At 38.0% G+C, this 19,137-nt stretch overlaps 1 protein-coding gene across 1 annotated transcript; it reads right to left on the bottom strand.

Annotated features, from left to right (window-relative positions):
• Positions 1–7,342: 7,342 nt before the first annotated feature.
• LOC121856995 (zinc finger protein with KRAB and SCAN domains 7-like) lies at positions 7,343–16,393 on the bottom strand. Its single transcript, XM_042352791.1, has 7 exons — positions 16,103–16,393; positions 13,948–14,921; positions 12,969–13,090; positions 12,487–12,636; positions 11,939–12,060; positions 11,357–11,602; positions 7,343–9,978 (listed from the first exon to the last, which is right to left on the bottom strand). Exons 1-7 carry the CDS (start codon positions 16,334–16,336, stop codon positions 9,439–9,441), a joined length of 2,388 nt encoding a protein of 795 aa, XP_042208725.1. The 5' UTR covers positions 16,337–16,393; the 3' UTR covers positions 7,343–9,438.
• Positions 16,394–19,137: the final 2,744 nt, after the last annotated feature.

Below are 19,137 nucleotides of genomic sequence, written 5' to 3'. Positions count from 1 at the left end.
ATCAACTACAACATCAACAACCACAACAACTAGCACGACTACAACCACATCAACGACTACTACATCTACTACAACCACAACGACTTCAACAACTACATCAACAACTACATCTACAACGACTACAACAACCACGTCAACAACCACATCAACATCTACAACTACGACAACAACCACAACAACTACAACTACCACGACCTCAACAACCACATCAACAACTACATCTACAACAACTACAAGCACATCAACGACTACAACAACTACAACCACATCAACGACATCTACAACTACAACAACTACAACCACATCTACAACTACAACAACCACAACTAGCACGACTACAACCTCATCAACGACAACTACATCTACTACCAGTTCGACTACAACCACAACATCTACTACAACAACCACGACTACAACAACCACAACTTCAACAACAACATCTACAACTTCAACAACTACAACAACGACAACTACAACCACATCAACATCTACAACTACAACAACCACAACTACAACTAGCACGACTACAACCACATCAACATCTACTACAACTACAACAACGACTACTACATCCACAACTACAACCACGTCATCAACTACAACCACATCAACATCTACTACAACTACAACAACGACTACTACATCCACAACTACAACCACGTCAACAACTACAACCACATCAACGACAACTACATCTACTACAACCACAACAACAACTACCATTTAGACTACAACTACAACCACAACAACATCTACTACAACTACAAGAACCACATCTACAACAACAACCACATCAACAACAACTACAACAACTACAACCACAACAACATCTACTACAACTACAACAACCACGTCAACAACTACAACAACCACAACAACAACTACATCTACAACGACTACAACAACCACATCAACAACTACATCTACAACAACTACATCAACAACTACAAGTACAACAACTACAGCAACTACAACAACCACATCAACGACAACATCTACTACAACTACAACGACCACTACAACCACAACGACTTCAACAACTTCAACAACCACAACATCTACTACAACTACGACAACAACCACAACTACATCAGCCACGACCTCAACAACTACATCAACTACAACATCTACAACCACATCAACAACAACTACAACCACATCAACTACTTCCACAACAACTACCACTTCGTCGACAACTACAACTGTTGTATGAAAGACAACATAAACAACTAAAACAACTACAACTACAACTAACATGACTACAACAACCATAACTACCACAACCACGTCTTCAACAACTACAACCGCAAGTAACACTACCAAGACTACAAAAACCACGTCAACGACCACTACAACATCTACAACACCTACAACAATCACATCTACAAAAACAACAACCACAACGACTACAACAACCGCATCAACGTCCACTACAACTACAACAGCTACAACATCTACTACAACAACAACTACCACAAGTACAACAACCATATCAATGATAACTACAACAACTACATCTACAGCAACTACCACGTCGACTACAACCACTTCGACAACAACTAGAACATCTACAACTACAACTACGTCATCCATTATAACCACTTCTACAACTACAACAACCACAACTACAAAGACCACAACAACCACATCAACAACATCTACTACAACTACAACAACCTAAACAACTACATTTACAACTACAACCACAACTACCACGACTACAACAACCACAACTACAACAACCACAAGTACAACTACCACAAGTACAATAACCACATTAACAACTATAACAACTATATCTACAACTACAGCAACTACCACATCGACTACAGGCACACAGAAGACAACTACAACAATTATTACAACAATCACAACTACAACTACCACGAATACATCAAGCACGTCAACAACTACAAGAACCACACCCACGGCAACAACTACAAAACCAGCATTAAGGTAGAAAGGAACTTCAGTTGGTGTGGACATGATAATCAAGATGTTCCTGCACTCTGACTCCTCCATGGTTCCTACACTCTGACTCCTCCATGGTTCCTACACTCTGACTCCTCCATGGTTCCTACACTCTGACTCCTCCATGGTTCCTGCACTCTGACTCTTCCATGGTTCCTACACTCTGACTCTTCCATGGTTCCTGCACTCTGACTCTTCCATGGTTCCTACACTCTGACTCTTCCATGGTTCCTGCACTCTGACTCCTCCATGGTTCCTGCACTCTGACTCTTCCATGGTTCCTACACTCTGACTCTTCCATGGTTCCTGCACTCTTTTTCCTCCATGGTTCCTACACTCTGATCCTTCCATGGTTCCTGCACTCTGACTCCTCCATGGTTCCTACACTCTGACTCTTCCATGGTTCCTACACTCTGACTCCTCCATGGTTCCTACACTCTGACTCCTCCATGGTTCCTACACTCTGACTCCTCCATGGTTCCTACACTCTGATCCTCCCATGGTTCCTAAACTCTGACTTCCCTAAAGTCGCCCAAACTACCAGATGGGTAGACGTCCTCAGCCCTACAGGAAGATCTAGCACGCACAGCTAAGAAGGATATATCCAAAATGGTTTTCTTTGGCGCTAAAGGTCATGTTGACTAACTTAACGTAGATTTTGACACTAATTACGATTTTAGGCATCAGTGTCGCCTTAGAATTTGGAGTAAGCATGGTACTACTGATGTTTTGTCCATTAAAAAATACTATATAATTACTATATATGCCCCCTGTACACACAAAACATACTACAAACTTCTTTCACACAAATTTACACAACATTATCTCTCCTGTAAACACACACTTACACATTACAAACACGTATACACACATAAACCAAGTATTATTGTTTTCTTACATATATGGCACCTAAACTAATGCCTTGAATCCCTGAAGTAACCCTATAACCGTATTGTTTTGTTCCCGCAATTCTTCTGGTGTTTTGCACTTTACAATGTCACCAATATTTAAACCTACACGTTCTGCATCATAGTGGGACCTTTCTCACATTTATTCTACGCTACAACACACTTTATTTAAATGTTTCCAGATGTGTCGCACAGAGATTCGAATCCGCGACTTCACATTTGGTAGTGTTAAGTATGTGATCTAAAATTAACACAACTAATTTCAAACGCTACAGTAAAAGGAATTCATGTAAGCACTATGCTTCATTTTCAGTGCTATATTACTTTATATTTGGCTAGGTTAAGCAATGGTCTGGGTCTATGTATACTTTGAGTTATTCATGTGAGTAAATGAACTTGTTCAGAGTCACTTTTTATGAACCTTTAGCATCAAAATCTTAAGTGTCTTCTTCCTCCTTCACCGAGAAATCTGATAATTGAGATATTCCCCGCTCACCTCGCTAAGCTTGCAATGGTAAATTTCACTGAACCTAATGATCTCAGAATGTTTCATGTTGGATAGGTTAGGTTGGTGTCTCTTGTCTATTTTTGTGGTTTGTCTTCCGGCAGATTCTTAAAATACTGGACCATAACACTGGCGATGACACACATCAGTTTGTCGGCCATTTGAAAATCAACATACAGTGTACTGTATAATGAAAACTGCATTTCTCAATTTCTGACATGAGATTCAATATAGTGAAGTGATATCAAACAAGTTTTATGCTATTTTATAAGTCTCTTAAATAATGTACAGTAGGTGAACTATTGCGTACAGGTACTTTAAGAATGAGTTAAAACCGCCAACATACTAACAGCTTTTGAGATTTAGTACAAAGAATGTGGTGCACCGCATACGTGTAGCTTATGATACGAGGTGAAAACTGAGACACATTTCAATATTTACCCTGAAAACAATGCTTCCGTCACGGAGGCTGCCCATCGCGTTTTTTTTTTTAAACTGTCAAAACACACCAACTAAACCCAACCTAATCTACCAATGATAATTTGGTTACAGACATATACATAATTCACTGTTACCACCCAAAGTAAGTAGTGTTTTGTTTTCTCTGAAAGGAAAAAAGACTGAATTTACTTGAAAAAAACAGAGAATTGGTTATGCACCTCCACACCTTCAGTGATATTTATAAAAACTACAGAACAACCATGATTTTGGCCAGAATGAACTGAAGTTTGGTTCGACTCGCAGTGATGATCTGATAGACTACAGAGAGGCAGTGGTGTAATACCTGCTTCCTGTGATCTTGAATCTCTCTTTTTCCTTCCCCATTCAGTTTCAGAACATAATACACACGAAAACAGAGTTAAAGTCCCGACGAAAACAACCCCACACACAAGGATGTTAGGTCATTCTACTTTCAACAAAATCGCCACCTAGTACACAGGTAAATCAAAGTGAACAACATTCACCTCTTAGTGCCAGGTATCGCACACTAAACATGAATGATGGTCCAGTAGATAAGCTTCCTGAATCAGCTGCCTTGCTACAAACTGACCATAATCCTCAGTTGCAAAGTTCAAATGAAAAGACTTTGCATTTTACTACAGAACAAACTTTCTTACCTCAAGTGTCAACGTTGACTACCATTGATGTGGACCTCATCTGGTGCAGCAACATTCTACCCGGTCGTCCTCTCACATTCATCAAGACAACAGTAACTAACCCAAGCAACTGGATCTCCTGCAAAAAAAAAAAAAAAAATCTTATGAATAGCATATATATTTAATAAATACTTCAGTTAAGCAAATCTTGTAACATTTAAATACAAAACTTAAAGAATAGTAAACATTCAAGCATTCCCAAAGTCTGAACAAGTGCAAGATGAACTACAGAGCCGGGTGGCAGCGGGACACCCCCCACCCAGGAGGAGGCGAGCGCCATGTAAACCGCTGCAGCTGCTGAGAATAAGGGAGGCCGGAGTCACTACCAAGATCTGAGACGGATAATGGAAAAATCGTGCAAATGGTGATACGAGCATGAAACTTGGCCTGATCATACCCTAGGGGCTACTGGTCAAATCTGCCTGATTGGCCATTTGGAAAACCAAGATGGCGGCCATTTTTCAAGATGGCTGCCAAATTGACCTTCGAAAGATGATTTTTTTTATAGAAATTGATGTAGTTGGTCAATTTAAATATGAAGTGGGTGAGAGCGACGACCAACAGCGCTTCCGTTCTGTGCGAACTGTCTATATAATTATAGGCTCCCTCCCTCCTCCCTCCTCCCAGTTTTTGTATTTATTTATGGTTATTATTATTTTATTTTTATTTTTATTAATTTGGTCTTAATTTTATTAATTGTTGTAATGATAATAATAATAATAGTTATTATTATTGTTGTTGTTATTATTATTATTATTATTATTATTATTATTATTATTATTATTATTATTATTATATTCCCCCTTCCCCCTAGGCCCCGATGTGGGTCAGTGACCTGTGCCCGGGTGGGCTAATCCCGTAAAAAAAAACGCCCATTATTACTATTTTAATCGAAAATTGAAAATAAAACCCAACTAAAATAAACTTAACAATTCCTATAACTTGATCAATTTAAATAATTTATTTACATTACGAGATATATGATTAATGATGGAGTTCTTGGCAACAAAATAAACAAGGTGGCTCAAAAGCTTATTAACTCACCATTTTTCTTTGAAATAATCAGTCAAGATATTTTTTAACAGTAAATATAGACAGTAAATAATTCTTTTTTTGTCTAAGATAGCCGATAACAGTTCCTATAAGTAGAAAAACAACAAAGAAATTCCCATTAACCTAGGGCCATGGTAAGATTGAGCAACAAAACTCTCTGACCACCCTGTGCATGACACATTATTTATACCAGGAAAACATTACATCATAAAAAAAGATAAAAAAGTACAGAGTACTCACCAAGAGATGCTGTCACTTTGAGCTTGTGATGCAGGATAGCCAGCATGCTATGCACAGTACAGTACAGTGTTAACACAAACAATGTCAATTTACAGTAAAATTACACACTGTAATCACTGTCCATGGCTTAACATTGCCTTTGAACTGTGTTCTAGGTTAATTGTGTCCTGGTACAATAATGTACAGTACTGCATAACACAATTGTTTATAAAAACAGCAGTGAGTGAGATAATCCTTGTGGAATGGCTTGGTGGGGGATAATCTGGGAGATGCATCAGCCTATCACAGGCATCCCATGTGGTAACATGACAGCATTAGCCAATCACGATGCATGAACCTATGGCTTAAGTTACCCAAGTGGTCCTCCCACTCGTGTACCCAGGAATGAAGACCAGGGAGCATGACGCAATATTTCATCACTTTCCGGGAACCTTTGTTGCCAGGTCCGGAGCCAAAAGGTTTGGAGAGATTTTCATGCCAATTAATCAGGATTTTCCCAGAAATTGTGCATTACTGTACAGTGTACAGGTATTTCATCCTCAGAATTTGTTCCCAGAGCAGAGAAAATTGTAGAGAGTTTCCATAATTTTCTCTGAATTCTCCAGAATGATGCATTATTTCATCCTCGGAATTTGCTACCACACCCGGAAAGAAAAATTGGAGAGAGTTTCTGGTATCTTTCTTGGAATTTTCAGAAAATGCACCTGATTTTCAACCTCAAAAAATTGTTCCCAATCCCAGAATTGAGAGAAATTTTCTGGAAATTTTTTGAACAAATTTCAATTCTGGCTATTAGAGAATTGCAGCTAATGGAGGTATTTATGTAGATAAATACAGGTATAGATAAAGCTATGTAATTTTAGCTGACTTGAATTAGATGAATTATAGCTTCATGATCAGTTCACTTCATACCAGTTGCTAGATGACACTTCAAAGTTAAGTAAATCCAGACAGTATTCCACAGGTGTTGTTTAGGCACACATTTCCACCAGCAGAAATGGAGATAGCAACAATTAAATTTTTTATTCTTAGTCAGGTGGCACAGCTGGTTCTTATAACATCACGCTAAAATGCTGCTGAAGAGTAAATCTTTTATGGCATGGAAAAATAAAACACCTTCCAGGCCAAATCAAAGTGAGTTGCTTCCCGTTTGGAGAACAGTCACCCCATCAGGTCTCAGATATATGCTAGCGACAGTTGTTTGATTGAAAATATCCAAAGGAGGGCCAACAGACTGGTGCCTGCGCTACAGCACCTCAGTTACCCAGAGTGATTAAAACGCCTGCAACTGACTAGCTTATACTAGTTGCTCCCAAAGGTTTAAATAAAAAGTACAGTCCATCAATACAGTAATTTGACTTCTTCCTCTGCCATTGTAGATCCACTAGACCTGTGATGGTTTACGGTAGTCCACATACCAGTGATAGTTAAATTATACATATCCTTCCACAAGAGTGTTGCCCTACAGCACTGGTAATACTAACAAGGTACTAAATAAAATTACAGTACAAGTATTAGTAATATTATCACACATTTAATTACAATATATAAAAGACAACTTTGGTATATTCTTGACTAGAGAGGACACAGTTACCTGACAATATGTATATTAATGCAAAAAACATATTGACTAGATTGCATTAAGAATGTTATGTATACAGTACAGTACTGTATTATGTTACTTAGAAGGATATCAGAGCATGTGAAGATGAGGGAAACAATTATTGATTATAACCAATGAACTGAATACTTATTATGTACTGTACCTGTATACAGTATGTGCAGACCAACTGCCAAATTCACAAACACATACACTCACTGATGGCAATATTCTTATCCTAATCACAATGAATAAGAGTAAAGCCAAAAACAACTTCTTTTCTTGTAATATGAACTAAACAAACCTATCCAACTTAACTCAACAACCCTTTGATCATTACATTCGGTTTGATCAGGTTTAGGTCGTCTGCTTGAAGAAGAAAAACTCCTGTTTATTGCTTATTTCTAACAATTACCATTTAATGAGATTACAACATGACTCACTCTCAGATTGGTAAACTTTATTATACTGAGCCAGCATCCTGACAAACAAGCAAATACATGGACAGTGATATACTGTATATAAATATACATATATATAAATTATACAGTACAGTAAACCTTTTAAGCCACAAATATCTCCAAGGAGCAATTTCTAAGCCACAATTTTTTCAGGTTCTGGTTATGAAAATGGAATGAGACCATGTTAGGTCAATATGAGGTTCAGCAGCTTGGTTGTAGCTCTCCATGGATAACACTCCTACCAACACCTCCCCTCACCACATTTAGTATCTCCCAGCTTGTGATGGAGAAACAAGTGTTCTGTTATCATAATAATTGCACATAACTAAGTGAACTTTTGTAGTAGTATTAGATACATAAAGATATGAGAGTACAACTATTTGATTGGTGTACTGTATTGTAATTACTACTTAACTGTTAACTTCACTGTGCTGGAGTGACTACACAGTGACTGTAGTGTGCAGGGTTTTGTGAAATTCCTAGGATAAACTAGATGACAGTCTTGGGGACTTGATGAGGAAGAAGAACATGAAAGTCAAACACATCCTTGCTTCAAATTTGCCTGATGGCAGCACAGAGATAGGCTGCAAAAAAACATGTAACTTGGAGTGCTGCCATTATGTAAACATGGTAGACCAATGCAAATATGGAAAATGACCTTAAAGATGATGCTGTGACTACTCTACTGTAACTTTTTGTATTAAAACTATATTTTGCATGTACTTTATATATTGTACCATAATTACGGTACAGTATAGTAGAGGGCGTGTAACTGTGCTTATTCACCAGGCCAAAATATACGAGTACTTAAAATATTTTTGGGCACAGTGAGTAAATGATTATTAAGATTCTGATTAGCCCAACTTATTTTGCATTGCACAAGGACTCAGCAGAGGATTCATGCTGTAGCCCACTGCAAATGACTGCCTGATCCCCTTTCGATTCACAACAGATCTACAGCTTCTGGTGAGTAAAGAAAAATATTTATGTATGTATCTTTTACTTTTTGTAAAAGAAATACTTTACAGTAAAATAATTAACTTAAAAAATATAAATCAGTTAAGAGAAATAAAGGCTTCTTCATAATGAAACTCTCATGGCTGCCAAACCTCACACAGCCATAATATCCTGACCACCAACTGTTGTGTAAAAGGTTTTACTGTACAGTACTGTCTACAGTATTATGAGCAGAATTAATGCCTAACATTATATTAATGAAACTCTGTAACACATTTTTTAAGTGCTTCACATGTTATATTTTCATTGTTTTATTGGTTTTTGTTACCACGATCTTCTTTCAATAGGTTTCCGGTGGGCAAATTTATAAACAGTTACTGTGAAATGACTAGACGAGAGGTATTCAGTATGATACTTAGGGGGTGCTTTAACTTAGAATTAAATACAGTATCTGTTTTATTACTTGAGTTTGAAAATGCATTTTTTGTTTGACTAAATTTTACATATAGATGTTCCTTAATTTTTCTAATATTACAAGTGTATATTCCTTAAATCTGTCTTAACAATGAAGACTCTGGCATCTAAATTACCAGGTGGCATGACTGAGCACTCTCTCACTCTGTTGATGTCTTGTTCCATCAATGACTGGGTTGCCAGAGTTACTTTCTTGCTGAGGTACAGGTAAATACTCAGATGGTGTTGTAACAGATGACAGCATGACCATCGTGGGAGCCTCTGAGGCTGAGGTACATTCAGATGTTTCACGCGTTGACAGACTAACTTGACTGGTTTCACTTGCAGTTACTACATCCTGGACATCAATATTTGTTGGCTGTAATACTTGTGAAGGATCTAAGGGTGTAGTAATGCCATTTATGACTTCTGGGGGCTGAAGAACTGCAGTATTTGCCAGGAGAGAAACTGCTTCCATATCTGGTGCAGCTGGCATGAGTTGAGATGATGCAAGAACTTCCTCCTCAGTCCTTAATATATGTGATCCCTTTGTCAGATCCATGGATGCTTGTGGCAAATTAGACCCATCAGGTTGTATAATATTGTCTGGATTCATGACTGGCTCAGCAGTGACAACCTTAGGGACATCAAGTTTCTCATGTGGTAAGATAACCTACAAAACAAGATGATTTATTAATTACAAGGATCCATATTTCAAATGTAAACAATTCCCAGCACTTTTTCCTCATTTTCTCCAAATAATTTAGGATAACACTATACTGTACTGTATTTACCTCTCACTGGGAGATCAAGAGGGGGAATTATGGGCTTAAATTCAACCTCCCATTTTTTTTTAAATTCTTCTCTCCACTTATTATTTTAATCAACTATATTTCATGTCACGATGTTCCCTTCTCAAAAAAATTATGGTATACAGTACATCTTTAATTGCAGCAGCACTCATTTCCCACTCAAACAATACAGTAGTTTATTATATACAATAAAACCTGTGGAGTTCGTGTACCCTTAGGGCTGATAAGTTGCAAGTTATCCAGGAACCTATAACATGTGTACAATGGGACCATGAACTTAAAATATCAGGTGTGTGAAGCACTTATACAAGGACCCCATGAGCATATACTGTACACAAATGTGAAAATACGTGAAAATCTTTTTGATATGAACGAGGTATAATGCTGTATACAGTACATATTCTGAACCAATATTAAACACAGCAAAGTAAAAGGATAAATCACAAACAAAATACGGTATACATTATAATCTGAACACACCATGTACAGTGCTGCTGCATATTCATAATGATCCTTTCTTTTAATGAAATTCAGCCAAATATGGGAAAGTGTTGAATGTCAAAACAGATGTGGACATTTTTTGCAAACCTCTCATAGTAAGTTTGATGAGTTAAAAATCTGTTGAACATCTTGTGTCTATATCATCAGATTATATTCATCACAAACTTAGTTCACTAATTTGGTTAAAATGTAAAAGTTTCATCTCATCATAAACTGTGACAAGTGAGGAGTAGTAGCACATTAGTGACTGGTTGTCCATCTCTCAGTGGTTGGTCAACAGCTGGGCAGTGGACACATTCTCTGTGTTAATACCTCACACCAATAATTACTTCTTTACTTTCCCACTGCTAATTTGTAAAAGTTGTACAATATATAATAGACGATGAGAGATATTCCAATTTAGTTTTCTACAAATTTGTTGTCTCGTACAGAACCATCCTTTACATAAAGCCATACTATACCCATACAGTACATATGAGTCTATTACTTGCTTGTTGATGTTAGAAATGGTTAGTATTAGTTTTCACCAGGAAGATGTTAAAAATAAGATAACTTTGCACTACAAAAAGTGCAAGAACTTACTTGCATATATGAGTTAAATATTGCACAGGAGCCTCAGTTTACTTTGCGAGATAGGGACTGAAGATCTTTGTGAAGTAAAAAAAAAATCACTAAATAACAACAATGTAAAGTACTGTCCTGTATACAGTATAGGTACAAGGGGCAGTGTGTACTTACCTCAGTCGCTCTGGAGCCAGTGTTCTCCAGTATCTGCTGAGACTCGGTGAAGAGCAACGATTCAGTAAGCACCATAAGATTGATAGAATTCATGCTTGGATCCACTGCAGCTGTCGGGTTATTAGCATTCTCTTGATTCTTGGCCAAAGACATTTTATTGGCCTTCTTCACTCGCTTCAAAAGATGGCGTTTGACGTGTCGCTTCAGATCACATAATTCAAGAAATGCTTTACTGCACTGTGTACACTGTAATATATATAAATTAATTATTTTTAAGTTTCTTATTCTAGTTGGGTTAAATTGGAATATGATAATCACTTAAAAATAAATTACACTATAAAATCTATCATACGTAGATCATGAACATGCATCTGATACTGTAGCCATAAAATAGAGTAGCTCCTGGAAGCATTACAGAATTTGTAGGAGAGTAACGGAAGGATTTCTATTTGAAGGGACAAGTGGAATTTGTACTGTCCGCAAAAAAGGGGGGGGGGGATGGTGAAATTTTCTAATACACTGGATGTAAATTGGACAAAATAATTATGAGTAAGTCATAAATATGGATGAAACATTACCCACCTTGTGAGATTTGGTCCCCTGATGAATGAGGCGATGTCTACTGAGAGCCTTAGGTGTGGTGAAGGTTTTATTGCAGGTTACACAACAATATGGACGCTCTCCAGTGTGCCCACGTACATGACCTGCACACACAAGGCATTACTGTACTATGCTTCATAAAATCTATAAGTACTGCATAAAACAGGCAGATATTAGAAAAAGAAAGAAGGCTATTTATTTATAGACCTGTATTAGCTGAAGACTAAGAAGGTAAGAAGGATGATGATCATTAGAATACTCCAGTTATCAAAGCAATTCATCGACTCAGAGGCAGGAGTAAAGGTACAGTAATTTTAACCTAGTACCGTAAGATGAAACACACACACACACACACACATTAACATTCTACAGCACATAGTCATATATACAATGTACATGATGGGATTAACCTGTAATGTAAAGTTGTGTGAAGATAATATTTTCTCTGTTATTTTCATATTACAGTATTCTGAGAATTAGAAAATACACGGCATCTCTGACACAATTTTCACTGATCACACGAACCTTACCTTGATAATTCTGGTAATTATTAAAGCCTTTATTACAGTGAGGACAAGTGAATTTTGTAGATTTGGCGTGTACAGTAGACATGTGGCGGCGCAATGAAGACCTGCACAGTACCACCACACTACACTCACTGCAGGTATAGCCACAGTTATCTGCAAGTAAACTGAGCATTAAAAACCAATCACTTTCTTTACCCTATTTCTCACAACTTGGGAGATATCAAACAACAAGAGGGAAGGATTGCTTTAGCTGGTGGTCAGTTCAGGGCACACCACTATACCGTAATGTAATGCCCACTAACCCTGCTGGAACATGGGACTGAACCTTCTGTCGCATGGGATTGGTTTCCAGAGCACTACTAACTACGGTATGAAATATTAATTCTAAATTCCCTATATTTGCCATCTTTAAAGTTGGTTAAAATATAGATACAGTACTGTACATGTGTTCAAAATATCATCCTTTAGTGTGTGTTTTAACTCACCTCCATGTATGTTCCTCATGTGGGTCTTCAGGTGTGAGGACTGTGTATATTCCTTGGCACAAAAAGTACACCTGAAGTTCATTTTACTTGCCTCGCGGTGGGTCCGCTCGTGCTTCAGCAAACTAGAGAGGGAAGAGAATATCTTTTATTCTTTAATATGTGAATCAATCCACAGCTCACAAAAAGTTCCTATGATTATTTCTTGTTTCATATTAAATCCAGAATATATATACATACAATATAAACTTTGCTACAAGTTTAATTTATTTATTAATCATTTCACCATTCATCATTTTACTATTGTAGTTCTTTTGGAGTTTAGTCTGTTCTTTGTTAATTTGTCATAACCTTTGTGACCATTATTGACAAGTGTTAGTATAGGGCTAGTGAGGTGATGAGTGGTGATAATGATAAATGAAGGAGAAATGGAGAAAGATAAGTGTAGAAACAGACAGGAGAGGTTTAAGAGAAGAAATAGAAGCACAGTACTAGTATACAACCCCTCCCCCCCCCCCACACACCTGCTATAATATTTCAATTCAGGGTCTTGCAAAAATTACATAAGAAATTTACTCATTAGATACTACATGGTCGAGTTAGTATATGCATGTTTGAAGGCACTGTTACAGGTTGAATGGAAATATCAGCAGGGCCGTCGGGATAATCTCCGGGGTCCAGGCTTGTAGGGGCCCCAGAAAAAGGGAGATACAAATATTATACAGTATAAACTATCTGTAAAGCAGTTATTCGAATTAAATGGAATGTTAAAAATAGTTATGTACACGAAAAGTAAAATACAGTAGGTAGATATTATTAACCGTTCAAAGGCCTAAAGGGGGCCCATAAATTTATCTTTCTCCGGGACCCTGGCCAGCTCTCGGCAACCATGATTTTCAGTGTATGGTAATGAAGGGGTTAAGGCACAATAGAAGACAAATGAAAGCAAAGAATTTATAATTTATAGGTGAACATAACTTACTTGCTCTTTTGTTTAAATGTCAGTCCACACACCGAGCAGATGAAGGATGGAACGGCATCGTGAATACTGGAATGTTCAACAAGATTTCTGCGGTACTTAAATTTTAAAAGACATATCTTGCATTCAAATGGCCGGACCTCACTGTGACTAGTAAGGTGACTCTTGAGTTGACTTTGTCTAGAAAATGTTTTGTTGCATGTTGGACATTTCCTTAACCTGTTGTCACCAGCTGCTGGGTCATCGGAGGAGACTGAGCCTTGTCTCTCAGTAGGGCAGTCAGAGTTGCTATTAGCACCGTCAGTACTATCCCTGCTTTTCTGGTTGGTTCCATAAGACAAGCAATTTGGTGGCTTTTTCCCATGCATCTTCTGCTTTGAAGAGACATTTTTTCCTGCAGATGTTACCACTGAATCACACTGGTCACTAGTGAGAATTTGTCCTTCCAGAGGAGACTTGGAATTCTTCTTAGAGAGCTCGAGGGAATGACTTGAAGTAATTGGCTCCGTATTTGTTGTCTTGGATGTAATAATAACACCAGGTTTATTTACAACTCCACTGGATTCAAAAATTCCTTGGGAGTCTTGGTAACTTTCTATGATATGTCTATGATTATCCACATTTCGTTCAATGGTGAGTGCATGACCTTGATCATAATTTCTTTTGGTGAAGTCACCTGAATTTTCAAAAGAAGTGTAACAGCGTAAAAAATCCTGAGGTCTCTTCTCTCCCGATGCTTCACCTTCAATGGTATTTTCCATATACTCCGGCAGTGCTCTAGTTGTCATACATGAGTCTTGGTGATATGTTGTAGCAAATGGCAGTTCATATGCTTCTTCTACTTTAGCATTTGGAAATAACTGACTGATGGTTGTTTTCTGGAAGTTGACACCTGAGTCTATAAAAGCTTGAATGTCAATCGCTGTATTGAAGCAGGACAAGCACAGGTGTTTGGGCATCAAGTCCTCACAATCATCCTGAAAAGAACCATTTATAAAAAATATCATCATAGCTGTGTCTGTAATTTCTCAATAGTATTTTATTGTGAAGAAGTTTTATAAGTTTCAAAACCAAAACAAACACTGTACTGTATAAGGAAGATACTGGAATGTTCAAAAGCTGCTACAGAAAACACAATCATTCTCATAAATGGCTAGGTAACTGCAGCATTTTATAAATAAGAAACACAGTTTACTGATGGATAAAAATTATATTCTTTTATTAATTAGGAAAGGAATGCATCTAAAATATAAATAATAATGCTCCATCATATATCTCCTGTGATAATATTGCAGAACTCTCAAACTTTCCCTTAAAAACTGTAAATTTCATGTGAGATGTGAAGAAAAATTTCAAAAGCATGATTACAGGCATCACTGTAATCATGAACTTTGTACATAATAGGATGGTTATGGTAGAGTATTGCCCTGATAATATAGCAAGTTCAGGGGCAGTATCTCCTTCACAAAATATTATTCTTGTGTTGTAGTGAAACCAGTCCAGTTACCTCAGGGTGGCCCACTACGACCAGCTTCAAGGACACTCTTTCCTGTACAACATGGCATCAAAGCTGACCATAGTCCAGTATTATGATGTTGTCTTTATTGATGCAAGAGGTCTTCCTCTTGCCTGTATGTAAAATTTTTGTTGCCATTATCCTACGAAATAAGGCAGTGGATATTTTGCCATGGCCGGTTAAGTTCCTACTTATGCTATTTTACCGTGAGTTCGCTCGGATTGACTAATCATCCATTACTGGTGAACAACGTGAGAACGATATGTGACCACAAATCTGACGGCATTTGGCATTTATTTTGCCATGAATTGATCGTTGTGTAGCTATGAACTTTCCTAACCAGAGGTTAATATTCGATTTTGGTAATTTTTCCACAGATGTACTCATCGTTATAAAAGAGGCAACATTTACTAGAACCTGATTAAACCTGACCTAACCAACCAAAGAAACCTACCTTACCTTACCTAATTCCCTAGCCGTAGAGCAGACCCCCTGTCATATTAAACATAAAGTACTTATCCAATCAGAGCCCACTTACGGTAAAATAGCATTAGTAGGAACTTAGCTGCTCATGGTAAAATATCCACTACGAAGAAATAAGGTGGCATCCCATCTCCATAAAAAATAAAAATGCTGCTATACCTGAACTTTAAGCATGACTGATATGCTTTCCAGCAAGTGTAGTATATTTGACGTGGCTCCCAGGATAGAGAAAGTATCAGCTAAATGTAACATTCTGCCGTCTTGCGCCCCACACAATCGACATAAATCTTCCAGTATATCCGCCGCCTGAACCTCCACTGTGTGTAAATCCATGTTTCTGGGGCCATATTCGTCATGTATGTCTGGATCTTTTATTATGACAGCATCTGCCATACTAAGCGAGGTGAGGCCATAGCCACAGCACTGTCAACACCAGCCACCTGACGGACCACAACAAACATTCTTTCTTATCCACCGTAGTCTCTTTATGTCATTTATAAGGCATGTTAGATAATAGTTCCTATATTATATGAAAAAAACTAAGCTGAAACAGATTAAATTTGGCTTATATAATATTAAAAGTTTAAATAATTCTTATAAACAGTTTAAAAGGGAAGAGGGAAACAGACGACTTTTACTCGATAGGATGAAAGGGTTTAAAGCGCTGGCTCTTTAAATACTCCGGTCATTGACCTGGGGTCGTGTGTTTACAATTGAGTCACTGTAGCGCTGGACAGAGAGGTGTGGACGTAAAATTAACTTATCATATTGGAATTAGATATTTTTACAGCAACAGCTCCCCGCCAAGCACTGTACTGCTGTGTCCTCCGTGACTTATTTTTTAAACTGTGTGTAAGTTTGTACCCTGACGATCCCCCCGTCAGGGACGAATTAATATACGCCTATAAACTCTTCAGAGGACATTACAAAGTCGAGTCCTGAAGCTGGTTGATGCCCGTCCCACGAGATGTATTATGTAACAGGTAATGGATAATATACTGTACGTTTACTGAAATTGGATAAATTATGGATAATGGATAACATTTAACATATAATAGGCAAGGTTAGGTTAAGCAAAATTAAATTAAGTTAGGTTAGTTTAAGTACAATTAGATTAAGTTAGGTTAGGTTAGGTTAAGCAAAATTAAATTAAGTTAGGTTAGTTTAAGTAAAATTAGATTAAGTTAGGTTAGGTTAGGTTAGGTAAGGTTAAGGAAATGAACAATGAGTGAAATAATAACGAAGATGGGATAATGGAGATTGAATAGTAGACAAAGAATTATGAAATAAAGACACATGATAAAAATATCTCAAAGACAATAGACAAAAGAAGCAATTGAACATCACGCCATTGTAAGCGGCCAAGATAGTGCTAATCTCTATCACTTATGGCTGAAACACTAGCATTTATTCAGTCTAAACTCTCCCTTATAGCTATCTGGACTTGTGCCACTTTTGTCCCCCAGAGATACCAGGAGTAAATTATTCTCTTATTTTTCTATTGGTGGGTAACTGTGCGGGGCAAGAAGGTGTCAAGCAATATAGTCCCCGAGAGGTGGAGAGTCTCGTTGTAAGAAGGAGTGAGATTCGACCTTGTGGGTGATGGGGTTTAGGTACGAATTCCTGGCACCTACCATGAACAGTCGAGGGGCTTGGAGAGAGAGAGAGAGAGAGAGAGAGAGAGAGAGGAGGGTTAATGGGTGGGAATGAGGGAGGGAGAGTAAAGGAAGGGAAGGTGGAAATGAATGGAGGGGGTGAAGGGTGAGGATGAGGGAGGAATGAAGGGAAAATAAATGAGGGATGGAAGGAGGGAGGAAGGAAGGAAAGTAGGAAAGAGAGGGGGAAAAAACAACTAAGAAGTGAAAAGAAACTTGGAAGGGAATACCGAATAAGGAAGAAAGGAGACAAGAGAAAAATAAAGAAGGAAGGAAGAAAAATAAAAACAAAGGAAGGAAAATGGAAAGAAACAATAAAAAACAAAATAATACCCACAAAAGAAGGAAAAAAAGAGAGGGAAAAAAAAAACAGCACACCAAAAATAAATACCCCAGAGAGAACTGATAAACCCGGAATTAATTACTGGTGGTGAAGACAAAAAAAAAAGATAAACAAATAAGAGAGAAAAACAGAGATAAAAGAGAGACAAAGAAGCTCACCAAAAACTGATTCTGTTGACACACACAAAAAAAAAACTCTGAGGGGAGTAAGACTTTTTTTTTTTATTCGTCAGTAGTGAGCGAATTCAATTATGATTTTTGAACTGTTAATGTAGAGATGAGAAAAGCTAAAGGATGGTGGGTTTAGTGGTGGTGGTGGTAGGAGTGGTGGTAAGGGTGGTGAGTTGTGGTGGTGGTAGTAAGGGTGGTGAGTTGTGGTAGTGGTGGTGGTAGTAGTTAGTTAGTGGTGGTGGTTGTGAGTAGAAAGTTGTTGTAGTGGTGGTTGTAGTAGTGGTGGTTGTGATTTTAAGGTGGTGATGGTGGTGGTGGTGGTTGTGAGTAGCGCCGTGCTGGGTGGTAGTTGTGGTGGTTATAGACTATTAACTATTGTGGTTTTTAAACTGATTTAGATGGTTGTTACCTGTTGTGAAATATATACAAACAGGAGAAGAAAAACAGAAGTCATAAACAGAGATTATAAGGACAAAAATAGAAGTAAATAAACGGTCGGAAATAAACAGAAATAAAAAGAAAACGGGGCTTCTAGGACAAAAAATATAAGGGGTAACTATAGGAAAAAGCTCGTGAACTCCTCCAAGCGGGGAAAGCGGGACACATTAAACACCAAGAGACGCCTAAAAACAAGGCTTTATCAAGGAGACTGTGGGAAGGTGAGGGATGAGGGAGGGTCTGGGTGATTAGGGGAGAGGGAAAGGGTAGAAGTATATGGGAGGGTGTGGTAAGGATGAGGGAGTGTGAATTAGGGGACGGGAGGGGGAGGATCGGTGAGGGATGGGAGAGGATGTATGGGGGAAGTGAAGGATGAGGGAAGATGAGTGAGGGAAGTGAAGGATGAGGGAAGATGAGTGAGGGAAGTGAAGGATGAGGAAGATGAGTGAGGGAAGTGAAGGATGAGGGAAGATGAGTGAGGGAAGTGAAGGATGAGGGAGGGTGAGTGAGGGAAGTGAAGGATGAGGGAAGATGAGTGAGGGAAGTGTAGGAGGATAAGGGAAGATGAGTGAGGGAAGTGTGGGAGGA

The sequence above is a fragment of the Homarus americanus genome, unplaced genomic scaffold (assembly GCF_018991925.1).
Source record: "Homarus americanus isolate GMGI-L3 unplaced genomic scaffold, GMGI_Hamer_2.0 scaffold44060, whole genome shotgun sequence".
NCBI classification, from domain to species: Eukaryota; Metazoa; Arthropoda; class Malacostraca; order Decapoda; family Nephropidae; genus Homarus; species Homarus americanus.
This window is presented reverse-complemented; position numbering and strand designations above follow the sequence as displayed.

Bases quoted from the DNA above. Each gene is read 5' to 3' on its own strand.
- LOC121856995 (XM_042352791.1), bottom strand. From the start codon at position 16,336: ATGGCAGATGCTGTCATAATAAAAGATCCAGACATACATGACGAATAT. The intron at 13,091-13,947 runs GTAAGTTATGTT...TTCCCTCTCTAG, and splicing joins ACATTTAAACAAAAGAGCAA to TTTGCTGAAGCACGAGCGGA. The intron at 9,979-11,356 runs GTAAGTACACAC...CTTGTTTTGTAG, and splicing joins CTGGCTCCAGAGCGACTGAG to GTTATCTTACCACATGAGAA.